The sequence below is a fragment of the Cotesia glomerata genome, linkage group LG2 (assembly GCF_020080835.1).
Source record: "Cotesia glomerata isolate CgM1 linkage group LG2, MPM_Cglom_v2.3, whole genome shotgun sequence".
NCBI classification, from domain to species: domain Eukaryota; kingdom Metazoa; phylum Arthropoda; class Insecta; order Hymenoptera; family Braconidae; genus Cotesia; species Cotesia glomerata.
In genome coordinates, this window is record NC_058159.1 from 20617912 (window position 1) to 20640919 (window position 23008).

The 23008-nt window shown below is 33.2% G+C and overlaps 2 protein-coding genes across 2 annotated transcripts; both read right to left on the minus strand.

The window, feature by feature from the left end:
- Positions 1 to 4734: 4734 nt before the first annotated feature.
- Positions 4735 to 6367, minus strand: LOC123259064. The gene is made up of 4 exons (XM_044719330.1): positions 6283 to 6367; positions 5892 to 6212; positions 5745 to 5822; positions 4735 to 5294 (listed from the first exon to the last, which is right to left on the minus strand). Exons 1-4 carry the CDS (start codon positions 6365 to 6367, stop codon positions 4735 to 4737), a joined length of 1044 nt encoding a protein of 347 aa, XP_044575265.1.
- Positions 6121 to 7988, minus strand: LOC123259746 (probable serine/threonine-protein kinase clkA; the record flags this gene model as incomplete). Its single annotated transcript, XM_044720424.1, has 2 exons — positions 6121 to 6212; positions 6283 to 7988. A coding segment is annotated over one exon (1314 nt), but the record flags the coding sequence as incomplete, so codon positions are not given.
- Positions 7989 to 23008: the final 15020 nt, after the last annotated feature.

The window sequence follows — 23008 nt, forward strand, 5'->3', positions numbered from 1 at the left end:
TTATAAAACAGGATTAAGCGGTTTTACAGAGGAATTGACATTTCTTTACTGACGAACTATTTTGGTATTCTGCAGAGCACTAGTAACAACGTCGACATGGAAATAGTTGATGAAAAAATGATTTAGACAAATTGAATGCGGCGTTACGGATAAACCGATTTTAAATTTATGCTAAATTCATTCAATACTTGTAAATTTTGCAAATTATCATATCTAAATTGATTAAGTATGTATTTATCGCAATGAAACAGTTTCTTTAATATTCATTTCGGTATTTTAAGTATGTAAACATTGGATTGACATCATAGCTACCGCAGCACAGTATTTTTGTAGTTTTTGAACACCAAACGACTTTTCCTCACTTGCAAAATGATCTACAAGAAATTTCGAAGTTATACAAAAAGAAACATTTTTTTCCAAATTTTTCGACAACAATATCTTTTGAACGAAAAATGGAAGATTTCTATAAAAAGTAAAGTCAAATAAGTACTAACTAAATGACAAGAAAAAATTGAATTTATAGCTTGAAAAACTCTCTCTTAGAGTAACTCCCTTTACGAGTAAAACTGAATTCAAGGCAATGTACAGTACTACAACGCATTAGCTTAGTGGTAAATCAAGATGAAAGCAGTGTATCTTTATTCATCGATCAACTACTGAATTTGTTAAGTAATTAAATAACTAAAATGTACCAGCTTTAAATCATTCCAATCTAATTTTACAATTATTTAGATAGAAAATTAAAGTTCCCTTTTCAGTTACCCCTTACTAAATCATTTTTTAGATCAAAAAATTTTTTCATTCCCAAAGAGAAATTTGAGCAAGTTAAAAAGCACTATATATATTTTTCATTAAAATACATTTCGATTACTTGAATATTTAAAATAATTTTACACAAAAAATATATTCATATTTTGACTGGAAATCATTAAAACATTTTGATCTCAAAAAAACTTTTGTACAAATCAAACTCTTGCTTGCATATATTCAATTCTTGTATAAAAATTATATTTTCCGCAAAAATTTTAGAAAACGGATTCTACACAGTAAAAAATTTTTCGTCATTGTGTAAAGTGTAAAAATGTTTGTGTAGAATTTAACATTTTAGTATGTAGAATTTAACATTTTAATATGTTGATTTAACACAATAGAGTGTTGATTCAACACAGATTGTGTAAAAAACGTTATCAACACAAATTTGTGTGTTAAATTTGACGAAAAATTTTTTACTGTATATGTAATTTAATTAAATTTTCTAAACGTTAAAGCTACTATTAGTATACTTATTCAAAAAGTGCCTAAACTATATAAATTATCAAAATTGACTTATGAAGAAAAAAAATAAAAAAAAAAACACGACAAAACCTAAAGCATAAACTCCGTTGAAGGGTAAGATTATAAACTCTAAAGGCAATTCACGGTTCTTTTACCTCCTCTTAATTCTTTGAATTGGTTTGCACTAACTTCAGATAGGATTCTACCTTTAGTACTTTAAGACCGGTGAGTCTGTGAGGAAACCTCTTGAGATTTACTTTTATTGATCCACACAAAAATCTTCTTGGCTGAGGTATAAAATAATGAGATACCACTTCAGCTTAATATTCTAGTGACCTTTGTTAAGGGGACAGAAAAAAGTCACTACAATTTAAAAGCTACCGATAATGATATTCTCCAACCGTTGTTTAAATTTGAAATATAAGAACGTTTCTTAACAAAAGCTTGAAAATATAATCCAAAGAATTCAATTTTTACTTCAAAATTTATTACATTAGGTATCAGATTATTATTGATTGTTATTGCGTATATGTATCGAACGTTGTACAATTTTATTTAGCGGTTATTTTTTTATTTTCAGATTATTGCATTTATCATATATCCAAACTATAACGATATTTCTACCCGAGGCAGTATCATCGATCTATTCAACATTTAATGGAGTATAACGTGAGAGCTTTCTCTAACAACCAAGAAGTTCGTACTGTCTCTTATCTTCACTTTCATGTCAGTTAACCATGAAAAGATTGAGCATCTGTAGCTTGTCTATTTGATAACGTATTGAATAGCATATTGCATTTTATTTTTCTATATTTTTCTTTTGAAATGTTAGAACAAACAGAAAAAATATTGAGTTCTAGAAAAAAAAATATAGTATTTTTGTAATTGTGCAGAGCTTCGGAATTCTTACAACTTAAAATGAATTCATAAAATCTATCTGCATGTCGTATTCAATATTCATGTTATGATAAAATACCTTAAAATGATTTAGTCATAGTCTATTTATTATAATATAACTTTGATGTTACTTCTATTGATATTTGTTAACACGTCTTATTTACTATAATTTATTGAAAGTAGCACCATTATTGATTGAAATTTTTGTTTATTACATTCCTTTTTATTTATTTTTTTTAATCTTTTAATTATTTTATTCTATAAATTTCATTGAAGATAGAAACAGTTGTCAACCCATTCAACGTTTCGTGAGACAACATGCTAAATGAACCGAAATATTTTTAGGACAGAATAAATTAAAAATACCGTGTTTCGATTTTTTTTATCAACTAAAAATTTTAAGAGAGTAAACATAGGAAAATTTTTTATATTTTTTTATAGAAAATAAGGTTTAAAATACAATTTGTATATTTTGTCGAGCTTGAAAATCTAGGGGTTGTAAAAACATACTTTTTTGGAAATTTTTAATTACGATATCTTCTGAACGAATCAATCGTTTTTGATGGGAATTGTAGCATTCAACGCAGTTTCTTAAGCTCAAAACAGTTATTTTTGATATATATGTACAAAGGTAGGAATTTTGACGGCTTGAAGTGACATCACAAGTTTATTTCCTCGTAGAAATAGTCGGAGTAGGTTTTTAGAACCATAAAATGTCGAGATTTGGTGAGAACTCACTTTTCGAAAACCGGGGTGAAACCAATAACTTTCCAATTTTTCGAAAATCATCAATTTTCATAGTGGGAAGTTAAAAATTACAAGTCATACTAAATCAATTATATTGATTATTCGTACCTTTATCTGCGTATTAAAGTCGGTACAGAATGTTTCGTAAAGAGAAAGCACTTCGTTTATCTAACAACTATTAGATTACACGGAAAGAAAATTATGGAAACTATTCCTACACCATTATGGGAATGGTTCCCATAATGCTATAGGAATAATTTCTATACTATTATGGAAACTATTCCTATATCATTATGGGAACTAATCCCATAATATTATGGGAACTATTGCTATAATATTATGGGAATGGTTCCCATAATGCTATAGGAATCATTCCTATATTATTATAGGAATAGTTTCTATAATTTATGGGAACCATTCCCATAATAGTATAGGAATGGTTCCCACAATATATAGGTTTAAATCCTACACAGAAAAATAAAAATTGGAGCTGCCACATGAAACATTCAGATGAAAGATACGTGACTTTCATGTGACAGCAACATGATTTTCATGTCGCAGGCAATAACGGTTAAAACAACAATAATAATTAAATAATAATAATAATTTATATTATTAACAGAATAAGAACACTTTTGTCTCCTGGATAGTAACATGATGAAATCGATTTTTTTAGTGAAATTTAGTGTCATTGCAAAGGACTTGACTTGAATTTGAGCCTTTTCAAAGTTTCATATCATTCTCGTTGATAGTCAATTTATGATGATAGATATTTAGGTTGCATTCAAAAATGCTCTATCTCTAAACATATAATTGAGAAATGACCTTGTATCTTGTGGACTATTGATATTTTTTAAGATATAAGTTCATCTCGATGTTACACTCATCGAGACCTTTCATTTGAGTACCCACATCAATTTTTCATATATTTTATATATTTATATATAAAATATATATCTAAATATGAAAAATATATCAAAATGCATGTGAGTACTCAAATGAAAGCTTTTGATGAGTGTAACATCAAGACAAGCTTATATTTTCAAAAATATCAATAATTAGGAAATGACTTTGTATCTTGTGAGTTATTGACATTTTTCAAGATATAAGCTCATCCCGAAATTACACTCATCGAGACCTTTCATTTGAGTACCCACATCAATTTTTCATATATATATGGGGCATTCCACGCCAAATCGACCACTTTTGAACCCGACCCCTTTAGATTTTGCTGAAACTTTTCCATCCTTTTTTACCCTTTGGAAAACATTTTTGAGAATTTTTTCAAATTTTTTTGTCCAACTTCAAAAAAGTTATGAATTTTTCAAAAAAATGGCTTTTTTATTTTCAAATAGCCATAACTTTTTTAGAAATTAACTTTTGGGTACCTTTTTTTTTTTAAAAATTTTTGTTTTTGAATGAACTTTTCGAAAAAATATACGAAAAAAATTTAACATGATCAATTATATAAAATAATCGGTTTTTTTTAAGTACAATCGTCATTTTTTCGAATTCCGCCATTTTCTTTTTTTTTTTCTCAAAAACTTCAATTTATTTGACAACTATCCCCGCTAATCCCGAGCAGGGCCGATTTTTTTTTATATTTTTTTTATTTATTTAAAAAAAAGTTTTGTTTAATTTTAAAAAATGAAAATTTTTTTTTCAAAAATACTATTTATATAACAATAAAAATGTTATTTAATGGTTCTGAGGTATTATAATCTCTATTTATTATATTAATTCTCTATTTTTTTGACTAGGATTAATGATTAATAAAGTAAATTTTCAATGACTGAAAAATTATTCAACAATTTATTAATTACGTCTCTGGTGTTTAAATATTTTACAAATTTTGTGCTCGTTGGAATTTGAAAAGTTTTTAATGTACAAAAAACCATTTTTGTCTGGAATTATACAGTGTAATTGTTGAGTTCCTGTGATCGGTTTTGTTTTTAAAAATCTTTCATTTAAATCATTTACTGCTGTTTTATAATTCTCTTCTGGGGAAAACTTAGTTATGATGTTTGGCAAGTTGTCCGGATCAGAAGTCCATTCAAAGAGTTCTTCAGGCGTTGTTATTTGTTTGTCAACCGCAAGTTGGAGACTTGCTCTTGCTGCATATCGTTTAATGGTACCACCAATACCATCACATGGACCTTTGCCATGGGCTGTCGCAAAAAAATGCCATTCAGCAGGAATGTCGAAATCCTCTTCGTGATAATATAAATTTACGAAGTTTTTAAAGTTTTTAAATTGTTGAGGAGCCCCGTCAGAAAAATAATAAATTTTGTTACAACGTTCAGGAAGACTTTTCACATAGTCAGTTATTAATTTGATAAAAACATGTACGGCAACGGCATCATGATTATTACAATCTGAAACAATTACTAAACTTTTGTGTTCAAGTTCGCCATTTACTTTATAATAAATCACTACTGGGAAAATTGTTGCTTGATTATTGTTCCGGTGAAAACCAGATGCCGCGTTTTGCACTACGAAAGCGTAATTTTCATGCAAAATCACAAATAATGATAAATTCATTTGGTTCTAATGTTTCTCTCAATGTTTTCAAAAATTTTGCTTGTTCTTTAGCAATAAATGAGTGAGGTAGAAGAGTTTTCAATTCAGTACAAAAATCTTCAACAAATTCTTCTATAGGCTTAATAATAGTTTCTAAACTGCTTCTCGGTTTAGATATCCAATACTTATATGTAATATTCTCAATTTCGTGATTTCCAAAACATGCCAGTAAAAGGTTACTCAACTCATCTACCCCTGGACAGTTTCACATCTACCCAAATAACATAGAAACGATGGAGATTTACATACAATCAAACTCAAACAATCACTATAGTGTGTAATGGATATATCTGTATTTCTTGTTAGAGAATGAATATTCGCACCTGAAACATTTGTGATTTAGTTAAATAAAAATTCACACATTTATAACTGTTAATGAATTTGATAATTACCAAGCATCATTAACTTAACGTTTTCATGGATCGTACAGACACAGATGGTATGTGTTCCACTTGCCCCTGCTAACACACAATATTTAGGTCGCAGAGAAGCAAATCTCGAAAATCCAATTTTCTCTGCAGCGTTTATTTCCCAAAAACATTGGTATAATTCTTTTAAGTTAGACAGGACAAGTCTTTTTTGGACGGGTACTCGATTACCATCATCATTTCGAACTGAAATAAAATCTTTCATACCTGGCATCGGAGCACTGTACTCATCATCATTATAAAAATTTTCAACTTTCAATTTCACTTGATCTGCAATTTTTCTCCCTATAAAAAAAGATGTTGAGTAAGTGAGTCTTCAGTTGTGTTTAAGACATCAATTTAATGCTATATATACCTAATTTTGATTCAGGTACTGAAAGTAGACCTTTTTCTTCAACCAACGCTTTTGCTACCCTTGACATATGTCTTGATGTATTCATAATTTCAGAAATACGTCTGTCACTCCATTGTTCAGGTAATAATGTTAAAATCTGTATTTTCAATGATTTTTCCGTTTCTTTATCGTTAAATTTGTCTTGCAGTAATTTTATTAAAGCGCGAAAATTTTCACCATCATCATCGACCGGGTCTTCATCAGTTGAAGAGAGTAAAACCTTTTTCAAGCTGTCAGATATCTGATTTATTTTGTTGTTTAAAAATTAATTGTCATTTAGTTTCCTTGATGGGATTGGTGATTGATTTAACAGCTGTAATGCATGATTTATTACAGGTAACTGAGTTGCAGCGCTAACTTGAGATGCCGAGCTTGTTGTTGTTGTTGTTGTTGTTGTTGTTGTTGTTGTTGTTGTTGTTGTTGTTGTTGTTGTTGTTGTTGTTGTTGTTGTTGTTGTTGTTGTTGTTGTTGTTGTTGTTGTTGTTGTTGTTGTTGTTGTTGTTGTTGTTGTTGTTGTTGTTGTTGTTGTTGTTGTTGTTGTTGTTGTTGTTGTTGTTGTTGTTGTTGTTGTTGTTGTTGTTGTTGTTGTTGTTGTTGTTGTTGTTGTTGTTGTTGTTGTTGTTGTTGTTGTTGTTGTTGTTGTTGTTGTTGTTGTTGTTGTTGTTGTTGTTGTTGTTGTTGTTGTTGTTTTTGTTGTTGTTGTTGTTGTTGTTGTTGTTGTTGTTGTTGTTGTTGTTGTTGTTGTTGTTGTTGTTGTTGTTGTTGTTGTTGTTGTTGTTGTTGTTGTTGTTGTTGTTGTTGTTGTTGTTGTTGTTGTTGTTGTTGTTGTTGTTGTTGTTGTTGTTGTTGTTGTTGTTGTTGTTGTTGTTGTTGTTGTTGTTGTTGTTGTTGTTGTTGTTGTTGTTGTTGTTGTTGTTGTTGTTGTTGTTGTTGTTGTTGTTGCTGTTGTTGTTGTTGTTGTTGTTGTTGTTGTTGTTGTTGTTGTTGTTGTTGTTGTTGTTGTTGTTGTTGTTGTTGTTGTTGTTGTTGTTGTTGTTGTTGTTGTTGTTGTTGTTGTTGTTGTTGTTGTTGTTGTTGTTGTTGTTGTTGTTGTTGTTGTTGTTGTTGTTGTTGTTGTTGTTGTTGTTGTTGTTGTTGTTGTTGTTGTTGTTGTTGTTGTTGTTGTTGTTGTTGTTGTTGTTGTTGTTGTTGTTGTTGTTGTTGTTGTTGTTGTTGTTGTTGTTGTTGTTGTTGTTGTTGTTGTTGTTGTTGTTGTTGTTGTTGTTGTTGTTGTTGTTGTTGTTGTTGTTGTTGTTGTTGTTGTTGTTGTTGTTGTTGTTGTTGTTGTTGTTGTTGTTGTTGTTGTTGTTGTTGTTGTTGTTGTTGTTGTTGTTGTTGTTGTTGTTGTTGTTGTTGTTGTTGTTGTTGTTGTTGTTGTTGTTGTTGTTGTTGTTGTTGTTGTTGTTGCTGTTGTTGTTGTTGTTGTTGTTGTTGTTGTTGTTGTTGTTGTTGTTGTTGTTGTTGTTGTTGTTGTTGTTGTTGTTGTTGTTGTTGTTGTTGTTGTTGTTGTTGTTGTTGTTGTTGTTGTTGTTGTTGTTGTTGTTGTTGTTGTTGTTGTTGTTGTTGTTGTTGTTGTTGTTGTTGTTGTTGTTGTTGTTGTTGTTGTTGTTGTTGTTGTTGTTGTTGTTGTTGTTGTTGTTTTAACTATTATTGTTGTTTTAACTATTATTGCCTACTACATGAAAATTATGTTGCTATCACATGAAAATCATGTGGCTGCCCCATGAAAAAATCATGTGGCAGCGCCAATTTTTTTTTTTCCGTATATATATTATAGGAATCATTTCGAACCCACTCCGCACAAAGATTTTATCTTTATTTTATTTTGAGAATGATTCCCCTAATGGTATAGAAATGATTCCTATAATATTCTAGGAATCCTTCCCATAATGATATAGGAACCATTACTAGGGGAGCCTGGGGCACGACGGCCCCCTTAAGCCGATTTTTCCTTTTTGTGGCTTTTAACCATCAAATTCGTTTATTTTCCATCTATTTCGAATGAATCAGTCGAAATTTTGCAAGAAATCGAAAAAAAAAATTTTTTTCTGGGGCACGACGGCCCCCTCCCCACAAAATCATATAAAACATTCTTTAACTAACTCTCTTGACAGGAGGTGATTCAGCGACTATGCGCCCTCCGGCGTAGATTTTCAGCAATACCTTCGATAAAAAAAAAATAAGATGAGAATATATGACCACATCAGGCCCGATAAAGACATATTAAGTCATATTAGAATATCTAGATGAATATCCCGTCTAACACAATCTGGTATATGCTGTGTAGCCTGTTACGATCAATTCTCATATCAGGCTTTATTTGTATTGAGCAAACTTTTTATTCTGATGTGGCCTTATCAGAAAAAAATTTTCATGATTACTTGCACCCTAATAAAATAATTAGCTTGATTCAAAAGGAAAACTAAGAAAGAAAACCATTTTGAAGAGCTTCATAGTCTGGAATTAAGACAAAAAAATCTTGAATAATGTAAATTTACGCGAACCAAGAAAAATTTCTTAATTAAATAACTTTTCTGCTTGATTAAAGGCAATGAAACTCTTCAAAATCATTTTCTTAGCTCAAAAGTCCTCTCTTAATCAAATTTTTTTTTTTCAGTGTGGTCTCTTGATTTAAATACTATTACATTTCCTACAAGTTTAATTTCTTAACATAATTAGTAAATTTTAGGCTTAAAACAGTCAGAAAACAGAAATATATGCATACTCTGTATGATACCTAACAAAGTTAAGCTCGTGCAAAGTGAGATTAACGGAGAACTATAGGGAGATGGTTGAGGTAAACGATCTACCACTAGTTAAACCTCACACGGGCAAAAGGGTTTTGCACCTCGTTCATAAAATGAGTCGATAGAGCTTTGTGAGAAAGATAATTAACTACTTTGAAGTGCTTGTATATTACAAACTATGTATATTAAACTCTTCCTTCAGTGACACCATAAACCTATTTCAAAGCAATACGAAATGATTTTTTATTGCAATTAGCACATAACTATCTAAAAGTTTTAAACATTGTTCAGTTATGTATTATTTGAATTAAATTTTTAGAATAAATTTTCAATTTTATATTTACGTTTTATAGATATATAAAAAAAATAGTTGTAAATATTCAATTATATAATTAAATAAATCCATTATGTGGGTGTAGAATCAAATATAATTTATTAGTCATTTACGAAGAAAAAACAGATATTTTTCTGTAAAACGCGTGAATACGTAGGCAGACTGATAAAATGATTGAATATTTATACGAACCAAACTGTTTCGAACAACGATTTTTAAATTTCACACCCGACACATTTAGTGTTTTGCTAGAGATCTTTACTAAAAAAAAAGTATTAATAAATTTTATGGTTGTCACTATTATTTTTAATCTTATACACTATAAAAATAAATAAATGTTTCTTCTGTGCCTCATTTCTTTATATATAGATTGTATAAAAGGTTGTAAATAACAATAAATTCCGACTCATTTAATCAAGCGCTTGTAAGTTTTAAAACCAATATTCATCAATTGTTGTCAAAACTACAAGAGTAATAAATAAAAAGTTAATACGATACCTGTAGAATTGCGAAGAAAATAAAAGTACAGGACCTTTTTATTGGTTCTTGAATTAATCCATCGGAATTTTCTCTTATTTATTAAAGAAAGGAACGATTAATAAAAAGTTGTAAATTAATAAAGAATAACAGATATTATTTATTGTTCTATGAGATATCTATTAAAATATATCACATAATATAATTCAAAATACTCAACATCGTCCTGAAATTTATAAAGTTTTTTATTATAGAAAGTATTTTTAAATACAACAAAACTTTGTAAAGGTTATTTGAGATGTTATATAACAATTGTACAAAATACAATGATCTCTGAAAAACGAATTATTTGATCTAAAAAATTTATTTTTACAATGATAATCTATGAAAATTTTACAATTTTTTTCAAAACCTTAAAATCTCTTTTTTAAAGAATTTCTTTTGTTTTAAATATTTGCATCAAATCGTCTGGTCTTAAACGAATTCATTAAATTTTTTGAATGCTTTCATAGTACTCTAAAAACGTAAACAGATTAAATTACGAAAGTATTTGTTCCAACTAAAAAAAATCAATTATTTTCAAATTCTCAGTTTTTATTTCTTTTTAACAATCTCTTAATATTAAAGTTTCAAAGCTTCATTGTATTCGAATTTCAATAGTATTAGAATTGCTAAGTAATTCTACCGTCTGTTAAATTATAGCCAGTCCTGCTGATCGTCACAAAATCTACTTGGGTTAATTAGTTTTCGAATAGCTATTATCGAAATGCTGTAGCATTAACCATGATTTGATTCATATGGTCTCTTGTTTTAAGCATTCATAAGTTGTATAGCCTGATGTGCAATTGATTACTTAGCTTTATTTTTTTAAAGCAATAATAGTATTCAGCTTTGAAACAAAGAGTTTAGTGAATAAAATATGCTTATTAAGATTTCCAAGAAAGTCTGTTATCTTACAATTCTTTCAAAATTTAGAATACACATACTTATAAATATTCCGTATATTCAGTAATTTTTTCAATAGTCTTTGTATCACTGAATCTATCAATATTGACTGTTGAAGTTTGCATATTTAACACGCGAATTCTATCTTGGTCGATGTTGAAACAAACATATTTTTAAATATTTTTAACAATACACGGAACAAAATAAATAGATGCTGCAAAATGATACATTTCTGTAGTAGCAACATGATTTTCATATTAATAATAATAATAATAACAATAATAATAATAATAATAATAATAATAATAATAATTTTTTGCTTTTTTAGCTTTTTTAGCTTAAAAATACCAATACTTCAAATTTGCAAATCCATTTTTTTACGCGAAATCTCTTTTCAAAACTGTTTAATCATATTTTTTTTTGAACTCATTAAAATAGTATTGCATAGAAGAGATAAAAAAAATGGATCGATTGGCTGTATAACATCAATATAAAAAATATTTTGACAATCTTTTTTTATTATACAGATACAGAGATAGAGAATTATTCCGAGAGATGAACTCGCTTTAAGTTTTGAATCATGAATAGCTACTTCGAGTATTCTTTCCTCTGGCATACCTTCACGTTTAACTGCAATTTCGTCACAACTTGAAATTATTAAATTGTTATTTTGTTTCCGAATAAAAACGTTATTTTACAAATCTTTATTTCTAAAGTTGAAAATAAATTCACAATTCAAGTCAAATAAAAAAACAGCGCTTCCATTTTAACTGTAATTTTGAAGTATATTTTTACTTCTTTGAATTATTTTTATGCAAACTATAAAAATATCTACGTTGAAGAAAGTAAAGAGTATAAAGTACAAGACTCAAGACTATACATTGTAACTCACTCTGAAAATCGTGATACATATTATCTTGCGACGGTACTATACCTCATGCCTTTTTTTTACTTATCCTATATGTGAAGCTTTTTAGAAATCTCGTCTCGTTACTTTACTAGGATATTTTTTTGTTGATATATATGTATATTTTATATACATATATTATATATTTGTATTTTATTTGAAGCGAACATTTTTACCTTTTCATCTTCACATCATACTACAGAGATAAAATTAAAAACGCAATTCAATTTTCAAATAAGGTTTAGTAATATTAAATATCATTCAAAAATTCATCATTTTTTATCCTTTTTAATCTTTTCTTTAAAAAGAAAATGAAAACCGAGAAAGTTTGAAACAGAAAAATCACAGAAATGAAATTTTTTTCAAATTAAATTGTTGATTTTGTAACTGATACATTTCGGAAATTTAATGATATTTTTTCCTTGAAAAACTTGATTGAATATTTAATTGTTCAGCAGATAGAGAAGGGGGGGAGGGGTTGGAGTACTTCAAAAATTTAGTGTATAATAAAAAATTTTTATTCCAGCAACATGTTACTGACATGATTAAAAATAAATTCGAACTCCTTCTTGCACTTAAAAAAATCGTATGAGATCTGGATTACGAATAATTTTTTATCAAAAGAATCATTTTATAATAAAATTTTTTTTTTCATTCAGAACTGATATAAAAATGATTTATAGTGATAATAGAGTTTATATGATACCAAAAAAAAATCTTGAGCCAAGAAAATCTATTGAAAAAATCAATTATCTTGAATGAAGTAAAAAATAGTTCCCGTACAAAAAAAATGTCGGTTCATGGTGAATTTCCGGATGAACTTCAGACTGTGAAACAAATATGAATTTCATAATGAATTTCACGGCGAATTCCAGCTGAATTTCATGATGAATTTAAAACAAATTGTACATGAAACTTAATTTTTTTAATCTATAAAAAAATATTCGCAGTCAATTACATTGGAATTTTTAGTTTAATTTATACTGATTTATAATTTACGATTCGTAAACGTCTATGTGGATATATTTTTTGGAGTAAAAGGACACAATATGCAAAATAATATTTTGAAATTCATCATGAATTACAGGGCGAATTCCAGCTGAATTTCATGATGAATTTGAAACAAATTGTATATGAAACTAAATTTTTTTAATCTATGAAAAAATATTCGCAGTTACTTATAGTAGAATTTTTGGTTTAATTTATACTAACATTTACGATTCTTAAACTTTTATTTAGATGAATTGTTTGGAGTAAAAGAACACAATATGCAAAAAAATGATTCGAAATTCATCATGAATTACAGGGCGAATTCTAGATGACTTTGGAACACATTGTATATTGAAACTTAATTTTTTTAATCCGTAAGAAAATATTCGGAGTCAATTATATTACAATTTTTAGTTTTATTAACACTGACCCATCATTTACGATTCTTAAACTTTTATCTGGATAAATTTTTTGGAATAAAAGAACACAATATGCAAAATAATATTTCTAAATTCCTCATGAATTTCACGGCGAATTCCAGCTGAATTTTATGATGAATTTGCAACAAATTGTATATGAAACTAATTTTTTTAATCTATAAAAAAATATTTGCAGTCAATTATATTGGAATTTTTAGTTTAATTTATACTGACTCATAATTTACGATTCTTAAACTTTTATCTGGATACATTTTTTGGAGTAAAAGAACACAAAATGCAAAATAATATTTCGAAATTCGTCATAAATTTCACGGCGAATTCCAGCTGAATTTCATGATGAATTTCAAAATATTATTTTGCATATTGTGTTCTTTTACTCCAAAAAATATATCCAAATAGAAGTTTAAGAATCATAAATTATAAGTCAGTACACTGATAGAAGGATTTGTTTATAGTTAAAAATATTTGTTAATATTTAACAAATCATTTATTAGAGACCATTTTTTAGTCCTTAAAAAATATTTCTTAGTATTTAAAAAGATTTATTAATATTTAATAAATGAATATTAGATTTATTAAATATAAACAAATCATTTTAAATACTAAGAAATATTTGTTTAATACTAAAGAGTGGTCTCTAATAAATGATTTGTTAACTATTTACAAATTTTTTTTAATCCAAATAAATCCTTCTATCAGTGTATAAATTAAACTAAAAATTCCAATGTAATTAGACTGCGAATATTTTTTCATAGATTAAAAAAATTAAGTTTCATATACAATTTGTTTCAAATTTATCATGAAATTCAGCTGGAATTCGTCGTGAAATTCATTATGAAATTCATATTTGTTTCACAATCTGAAGTTCATCCGGAAATTCACGATGAAGCAAAATTTTTTGGGTACGGGTTTTTGAACTAAGAAAAGTATTAGTTATTCTAACTAAGTGAATTAGACAGCGAGAAAAATATACTCGATCCAGAACAATTTTAAAGATGATACTGAAGTTGTTCTGGGGTAAAATATTTTGAATCGAGGGAATTAATTCTGTATTGGAGAATTTCTTCTTTTTGGGTAAAAAAGATTGTTTATATTAAATATATTGAATAAATAAATATTTTTCGTATTATATATAGCTTAGAGTGTATCAAAAAATAACTTAGTGTGTAAAATAGCAAAAAATAGTGTTTTATCAAATGTCTATCAAACTTTCGAGCTCAAAGAGCTCAAAAGCATACAAAAGCTATTTTTTGAGCTCGGAGAGCTCAAAATAATACACAAATTGTATTTATGAGCTCGAAGAGCTCAAAAACGTCATAAGTGCAATTTCAAGCGTTTAGGTATAGAATTGGCGGGAAGTTGCAGGGATGGCCTTCAGGGTCAACCATTTTCCTAATTTTTTTTGTTCCAATGAACATTGAGAAATCGTCAGAGTATCTCTAGAAGAAGATCCTCTGGAAATATGAGCTCTTAATATTAATATTTAGAGGTGGCGTCATGTAATTTCTATTTCCTATTTAAATAACATAGAAAAATATTCTTTTAAACTTTGGAATTTTATAACGTGACAACGAGCTACTTTATAGGTAAAACTAAACCTTTTCTCTATAGGAAATTAAATGCTCTACAAAAAAGGTCTGATTGAAATTTTGCGTAAGTCAAGCCGTTCCAAAGATATCGAGCCTCAAACTTCAGACTGTTAAAAATTACGGTTTGTTTTTTTCTTAAACACAAGAAAATCAATTTATATGTATTAAAAACCCATTATTATTGACTTTAAAATAATAATATGCATATATTTAATAGAATGCATATCCAAAATTCTTAATAATTTAACAAATGCTAATTTTTTATTAATTATTAATGAAAAACATTTACTTATGGGTCATTCCATGTCAAATCAAACAATAGTTGAAAACAAACCCTTTCGATTTGGACAAATTTTGGTCAGAAGTTTTGTTTCATTATATAACGAACTTTCCATTTTCCATTTTTCCATTTTTTCAATTTTAATTTTGTAATATCTCGAACGATATTATAGATACAGGAATAGACTTTCGTTTGTTTGATAGGGGACACTTGGAGCTATTGAAAAAAAAATATTTTAGAAAAAAATTTTGAAAAATGCCAAATTTGTCAAATTTTGAATTTTTGAACATCGTCGAAAATGAAATTAATTTTTTTTTCAGTGTAACTGTAAATTTCTTAATATCCTTAACTATATAATTCTCATTTTACTTGTATATATTGGGCACATTTTTACAAGGCTGAGTAGATGGTAGCTGTCGCTAACGACTGTGTCGCCGTCTTGTGGGTTTACTGACTTATTGGACTCCAGCGGATCCATTTCACTTCATTATTAACAACATATTCTTATCTTAATCACTTCATTATTTTTTTTTACTCTTTCAAATTTTCGCACATAACTTTATTCTCAATGCGGCTGTGGACCGACTTGTGCTTTCTGTACTGCATTTACCCTATTCCTCACCCCTTTCAATCGGTTGTTGGAATAGTGGCGATGGGGAAACCACAGAGAAAACCCATGCCAGTACAATAATATCCTTAACTAATTGAAACAAATAAAAGCCAAAAGATCATTTATAACTAAATAATGATAGAAAATTGAAAATTTTAAAAAATCGAGAAGTTATTGGTTTTACCCCGTTTTTCGAAAATCGAGTTTTCATCAGATCTCGACGTTTTGAGGTCCTAGAAAGCTTTCCTGACTATTCCCGCGAGGGTGTCACTATGTCTGTATGTGTGTGTGTGTGTGTGTGTGTGTGTGTTTTTTTTTTTTTTTTAGGGGGGGGAATCCTTTTTACGGATTCTAGGCATAGCTGTTTGGCCTGGATATGTGGCGACTCGACGCAGCGTCATACTAAAACTCGACACTAACGCCCCTACCCACTAAACCCTAAACCCCTTTTCCTTCTTTCCTCTAATCCCTCATGGAAACCGCCGTCAGGCATTACTTCGTGAAGGGAGGATCTAGCTACTGCTCTTCCTTCTGGTGGCTAAGGTGTTAACTACCTTCCTTCTATCTTCTGCTATTTGCTCTTTTTCTTTCGGTGGAACGCAAGTCTTTAAGGACTTCTGTTGCAAACGTGTTGGTAGCGTTCCAGGCAGCTTCTGATGACAACATTGCTTCTACTAGTGAATCTGGTTGCATTCTCTGGTTCAGGATCCTCTCCAGTTCTTCACGCTGTGGATCGAAACGAGGACATACAAAGAAGACGTGCTCCGCGTCTTCAGCAGCTCCTGGGCAGGACGGGCACTCCGAAGAGTCATCGTGCTTAAAGCGGTGTAGATACTCTCGAAAACACCCATGTCCCGACAACATCTGCGTAAGATAGTAATTGACCTCACCGTGATTCCGGTTAAGCCAAATGTCGATCCGAGGTATGAGACGGTGCGTCCACCTACCCTTCTCTGCAGCATCCCATTGTAGTTGCCATCGGCCTATGCTCTTCTGCCGTTCTTCAATTCTAAGTTCTTCAGGGATCAGTGCAGTTGACCTTTTTCGTTGGTAAAGGGCCCGTCTTTCCTCTGCTAGAACTCTAAGAGGTAGGGTTCCAGCAATGACGCACACTGCTTCTTCTGATATAGTGCGGAAGGCACTAGCTACTCGTAGGGCACTCAGTCGATATACTGGTCCAGCCTTTCTCCATGATTCTTGTGTCTTTAATGCGTCGGCCCAAATGGATATTCCGTAAGTGAGCACCGATATGACTACTGATGACAATAATAGCCTCCTGCTCTGTTTTGGGCCTCCGACGTTCGGCATCAGTCGTGCGAGACTAGCCCTCACTACTGACGCTTTGGCACTGACATGTTCCACTTGCTGCTTGAAGTTGAGTCGGGCATCAAGCATCACTCCCAAATATCGGATATAAGGTTGTGATGTGATTTCTTGTTCGCCGACTTTCAGCTTAATGGTCTCTACCACTTTTCTGCTGGTAATAAGTACTGCCTCAGTCTTGTGTTGCGCCAGTTGCAGGTTCACTGCGTCCATCCACCGGTTAACGTGCTCAAAAGTGAGATCGAACATATGATTTATCTCGTCAAGGTGTTTGGCAACGATCACTACGGCTACGTCATCTGCATATGCTACGAGTTTGACGTTTCTTGGCAGAGTTAGTCTTAATAGACCGTCATACATAATGTTCCACAGGAGCGGGCCTAGAACTGAACCTTGTGGTACCCCTCCAGTAATATCATACTCCCTCGGACCGTTCTTCGTGTCATACTTCAGGACCCTGTTTTCAAAGTAGCTTGCTACGATCTTAAGCAGGTATTCTGGTACATTCTTCTCTTGGAGGGCCTGCATGATGCATTTCCAATTGGCGGAGTTGAAGGCGTTTCTGATGTCTAGTGTCGCCACCAGGCAATACTTCTTCGTTCCACCTTTCCATCTGGTTCCTGCGATTGCTTCCTTGGCCGTATCAACAACCTGTTTGATTGCGTCCAGGGTTGATCGTCCTTTCCGGAATCCATACTGATTGTCTGCCAGGAGTGGGTCGACTACTGCTTCAATTCTCTGGTGAATTATGCGCTCAAATATCTTACCCGCCGTATCTAACATGCAAAGTGGTCGGTAAGATGACGGTTCTTCTGGTGGTTTCTTCCCTTTAGGTAACAGTACCAATCGTTGCTGTTTCCACTTACGAGGAAAAGTCCCCTCCTTGAGGCATGCATTATAAGCGTCGAGGAATAATGTTGGAGCTGCCTTTATGATGGTTTTCAAGGCTATATTAGGGATTCCGTCCAATCCCGGCGCTTTATTATTCCCTACACGGTTACAGGCCTCCAGTAGTTCTTCTTCAGTGACAGGTGGAATGTCGTCCAGTTCGCCTGGCGCCAACTGGTAATCGAAGTTGCGTTGCTGTGGGAACAGTGCAGTGACGATTTTCTGAAGAAGTTGAGGACACGTAGGTGATGGCATTTGTTGTTTTTTCAGGTGGGTCATAACCACCTTATAAGGCCTACCCCACACGTCTTTATCCACCTCGTATATAAGCTCTTTCCAGCATCTTCTTTTGCTCTCTTTGATGGCTTTATTCAGTTCACGACGCGCCTTTTTGTACTCTGCGATCAGCTCCACTGAGTTGAGCCGTTGATAGCCGCGCTGGGAGATTCTTCTCTTTCTATGACACTCTTTACGGAGGACGCTGATGTGGTCGTTCCACCAATGCACCGAAGGTCTCGAATTTATGCCACGTTTACGAGGCATACTGGCATCACAAGCATGTGTTACTCTTCTCATCAGGTCCTTAGTATGTTGTTCTGCACATCCAGTGTTGATCGGATCACCATCGAGGGCTATTAGCAATGCTTCTGGGTCAAAAGATTTCACCTTCCAACCAACGATGTTAGACTGCTTGATTGGTCTCTTGAGGTTCTGGTCGTTTGATATTTCCCAGAATATCGCATGATGGTCGCTGGAAGTGTAGATGTCCAACACTTTCCAGTTGTAGTCACCTCTAGCAAGGCTATTACTGACAAAAGTGAGGTCTACAATTGAGCTTGCGTCACCTTTGGTGTAGGTCGGCGTATCACCACTGTTGAGCGAAACTACATCTAGTGTAGTAAAGGCCTCTAGTAGTGCTTTCCCTCGTGCGTTGGTATGTTTGCTGCCCCAGTCAACTGCCCAGGAGTTGAAGTCCCCGGCTATCGCTACTGGATGGTATTGCTTCGCATCTTCAGTTAGTCGATCCAAGAAATCAGTGAAGTCAACAATGGAGAGGCTAGGTGGTGCGTAGCAGCTATAGAAGCGGATGCCCTCTACTGATACTGCTACAAAGCCGGCATTGCTGTTGTCGACTGCATTTTGGAAAGGGAGCTTGCCACATGACCAGATGACAGCTTTGGATGTGCTATCAGCTTCCCAGGGTTGGGTACTCAGGTGTTTATATGGCTCTGCTATTAGTACCAAGTCAAGCTCTAATTCTCGCACGGTCTGCATGAGCAGGTCATGCGCGGCCTCACAGTGATTGAGGTTAAGCTGTAATATCCTCATGTTTGCTTGCTTGTCAATCTCTGGAGTGCCTCTTTGTATACCGGGCACCTGTATGTGCCGGCGTGATGGGCAGCGTTCTCTGCGCTCTTATTTTCCGCGCATAATACACACTTCGCTGGGCTTTTACAGTCCGCAATCTTGTGTCCTTCTTGGCCGCATCTGATGCATAGCTTGGATCGATCTGTCTTGCTTCTGCACTGGGATCCGTGGTGCCCGAAATGCCAGCATTTGTAGCATTGGGTAGGTTTCCTCGTGGCTCTAATTCGGCAGTTGACCCAGCCAATTCGGATTTTACCGCTTCCTTCTAATATCTTCTGAGCTGCTGCAGCCGGTAGTGTCACGACAGCGGTTTGGGTACCTCTGTAGGCTTTGCGGATCTTGATTGTCTCTGGTAGTATTTCGCAGAGCTCCTTGGTTACCGTATGCAGGGCAGCCTGAATATCCTCCTTTGTTGTGGTGTCATCTAGGTCTCGAATCTCGATGTCTTCTTGTGGCCCTTTGCAGATCACTTTGGCCTCCTCCTTAAGAATGTTTGCGATGGTATGTTGCAGGCCTTGGCCTTTGTCCACGCACTTCCGCGAAATCGTAATCAGCAAGTCCCCGCTTCTGGTCTTGTTGATCTTGTCCACTGTTGTGCGAACTTGCTCATCAGGGACGTCCTTCTTTATGCGACGCAAAATCTCGGCGTACTTTGCTTTCTCGGCCGGGCGGATGATCAGTGCGTCGGGTCTGATCCATTTGAGCGGTTTTTTGCGCTTAGGCTCCGGCCTGGGCTTCTTTGGAGGCTCCTTTGGGAGCTGTTCTTTGGCTAGCCTCCGTTTCTCTTTCCTTGTGTGGACATCTTTCCAATCAGTCGCGTCTTTTTTTTCGGCGTTCTGCTTCATCACGTTTTTCGGAGGACTTGGTTTCAAGTCCTTTCTCTTCGTCAATCGCCCATCTATTCCATCTGGGGAGTTTCGGTCCTTCCTCTTGTTAGACTTGTTGGAAGTATGACCTTCGTCTTTAGCATCAGATTCACCGTCAGCATCGCCTCCGGTGTCCATTGATTCTTCGATCTCCACAGCAAGTTGACTGCTCTTCTCCGGCGTAAAACGAGGAGTGAGTCGTCGAGGTGACTGCCATTCTTCGTCCAGTTTTTTAAACCTTCGAAGGGCGTTAACTACCCCGGTTGCCTTGGTCTTTATCTCTTTATGGATATTGACCTTTGATTGGACAAACTCATGCAGTTCGCTGGTCAGCTTTTCGAGGCGTTCCAGCGCTTGCGTCCGCTTCATCTCAGCGCTTACGGTAATCGCTGCTTCTTGGGCGTGAGGCCCACTAATACTCCTGTCCTTTTCTTGATTTTTCGTTTCTTCCATGGTTTTGAGTGATACTCCAAAGCAAAAGGTCGTCTCCGAACGCGATGCCTCCGGAAGTGGAGGGGTGATCACTCTTACAGCTACCTCCATTGCTATAAGAGCTTTCGGTCATTGAAGCGGGAAATCTCAACCGCTTCGACCCTGCACCTGCTTCCTTCATCGGCTTCCTCTTGCTCCCGTGGGTGCGGCACGTAGATGCCGGGAGTTACCACGTACACCGCGCTATAAGGATCATTTCGCACATCTCTTTCGAGCAGCGTCACCTTATCCGCTTGCGTACGTGACCCTAGGTCAGATGGTGTGACCAACCCTTCCTGCCGAAAGGGGAGTTTTCGTTTTTTACCGCGAGAGCTATTTTATTTCGCTCTTACCCTCTGCTCCGAAGAACAGCGAGCTTTCTCCGACCCACAAGGATACACGGACGGTGGCTGTTACTCTTCAGCTCCGATGCCTGATTTGGTCCGCGAGGGCTATTTTATTTCGCCCCAATCCGCCGATCTTACGACCGGTTAGGACCCCCCTATCCGCCACCTGGGGACGCGCCCGGTGGGAGTTTGGCTTCTTCCGACGGGAAGTGTGTGTGTGTGTGTGTGTGTGTGTGTGTGTGTGTGTGTGTGTGGAATTATGTAAACCTCTTATAACTTTTGAACGGTTGAACCGATTTCATCATGGTTGGTGCCAAACTTAGATTTCCTATTAATTTGAACCGATTCGGACCAATAGATTTTAAGAAATTTGGAGAAATCTCAAAAAAAAATAGAAAAAAACATTTTTTCAGAAGTGGTTTTTTTGGAATAACTTTTAAACAGCTCTACTGATCAATTCCAAAAACTAATCAGCTCTCAACCTTGAAAAACCACGTCGATCGCCGCCAATCCGGTCAAAATCGGTTGATTCGTTCGAGAGATATCGTGAACGAAAGAAAACCGAAGAAAGTGTTTTTTCGGAGTTACTCTGAAATTTCTAGTTTGACCAATTGAAACTTAGAAATTCTTCATGAGGCTTAAAAAACTGTGTAGAATGCGGCCAACCACGTGAAAATCGGTTCATTCATTCAAAAGTTATTGCGGTTTGAAAATTCAAAAAATAGTGTACTATGAACTTTTATCAGACTTTTGAGCTCAAAGAGCTCAAAAGCATAGAAAAGGTATTTTTTGAGCTCGGGGAGCTCAAAACAACACACAGATTGTATTTTTGAGCTCGAAGAGCTCAAAAAAAGCGGCCCGGCATTAACGGAATTAGCGGGAAGTTGCAGGGATGGCCTTTAGGGTCAACCGTTTTACTAATTTTTTTTTAATTAAGGTTATATGTATGTTTACCATAAGCATTATTTTTATTTGTTTTTTTTATTCACAAAAATTTATGATTAAACTGTAAATCAATTGATGATGTTACTAAACTTATTACCAAAACGGTCAAAATAAACTTATCAAAAAACCAAGAGCTGAGAACCTTTATTGAGGGTGAAACATCAGAGTAAGTCGGAATAGGTTTAATTGACATTAAAAAAATATATATATTTTTACTATTATATTTATATTAATGATGATGAGCAATGAACAAATATTAAAGAGCTTGAAGTAAACAAGTTCTATACACTGATAAAAAAATTGACTTGACTCAAGAGCCAAACTCTTGAACCAAGAATTCCATATTAAAGAAAATGATTTTCTTGAGTCAAGAGAATAAATTCTTGAAACAAGAAAATTTTCTTAGACCAAGAATAATTGCTTAGCTCAAGAATTTATTCTCTTAACTCAAGAAAATCATTTTCTTCAAAATGGTATTCTTGGTTTAAGAGTTTGGCTCTTGGATCAAGTCAATTTTTTTATCAGTGTAAGAATATTTGTCTTTTATAATTTAATATAAATAAAACTTTGTTCTTCTTGACAACAAAACGCTTCATAATAAACGCATACTTTATTTTAAAATTTTAATCTGGAAATTATATACATACATACATAAACTTTCGAACCAATACCATTTTTTAGCCATAATTGACTAGTTAGACTGTATTCTAACAAAATTCCGACTTAATTTTGACATGAGGACCAATGCAATAGATAGATTTCAATGAAATCTACCTAAAAAGATTGCAGCAGTTTCAAATTTCTGATCTTTTTTTTTATGTACTAAAAAGTTACAATTAATATTCTTAGTCTATCTATTATTTGAAAAGTTAAGCCAAGTCAAGCATACATTCTTAGTTATGTGTGCATTCAAAACACATATGTACACTAATGTATTTTTAATATTAAGTAGCAAGTAACAAGTAGCAAGTAACAAGTAGCAAGTAGCAAATTTACTCCTAATTTACACCTAAGTGGAATAAATACGTGAGTGAGGATGAGAGAATGTCGCAGCTACAACCCGACTAGAAATTTCAGTGAGGCAGTGATTTGGCGCAAGTAAGGCATGCCGAATTCCAAAC

Excerpts from the sequence above, each read along its gene's own strand:
- LOC123259064 (XM_044719330.1), bottom strand. The coding sequence starts at position 6,367 with ATGAATACATCAAGACATATGTCAAGGGTAGCAAAAGCGTTGGTTGAA. Across the intron at positions 6,213-6,282 it reads AGTACCTGAATCAAAATTAG|GGAGAAAAATTGCAGATCAA; the intron begins GTATATATAGCA and ends CTTTTTTTATAG. Across the intron at positions 5,823-5,891 it reads CGTTAAGTTAATGATGCTTG|GTGCGAATATTCATTCTCTA; the intron begins GTAATTATCAAA and ends CAAATGTTTCAG.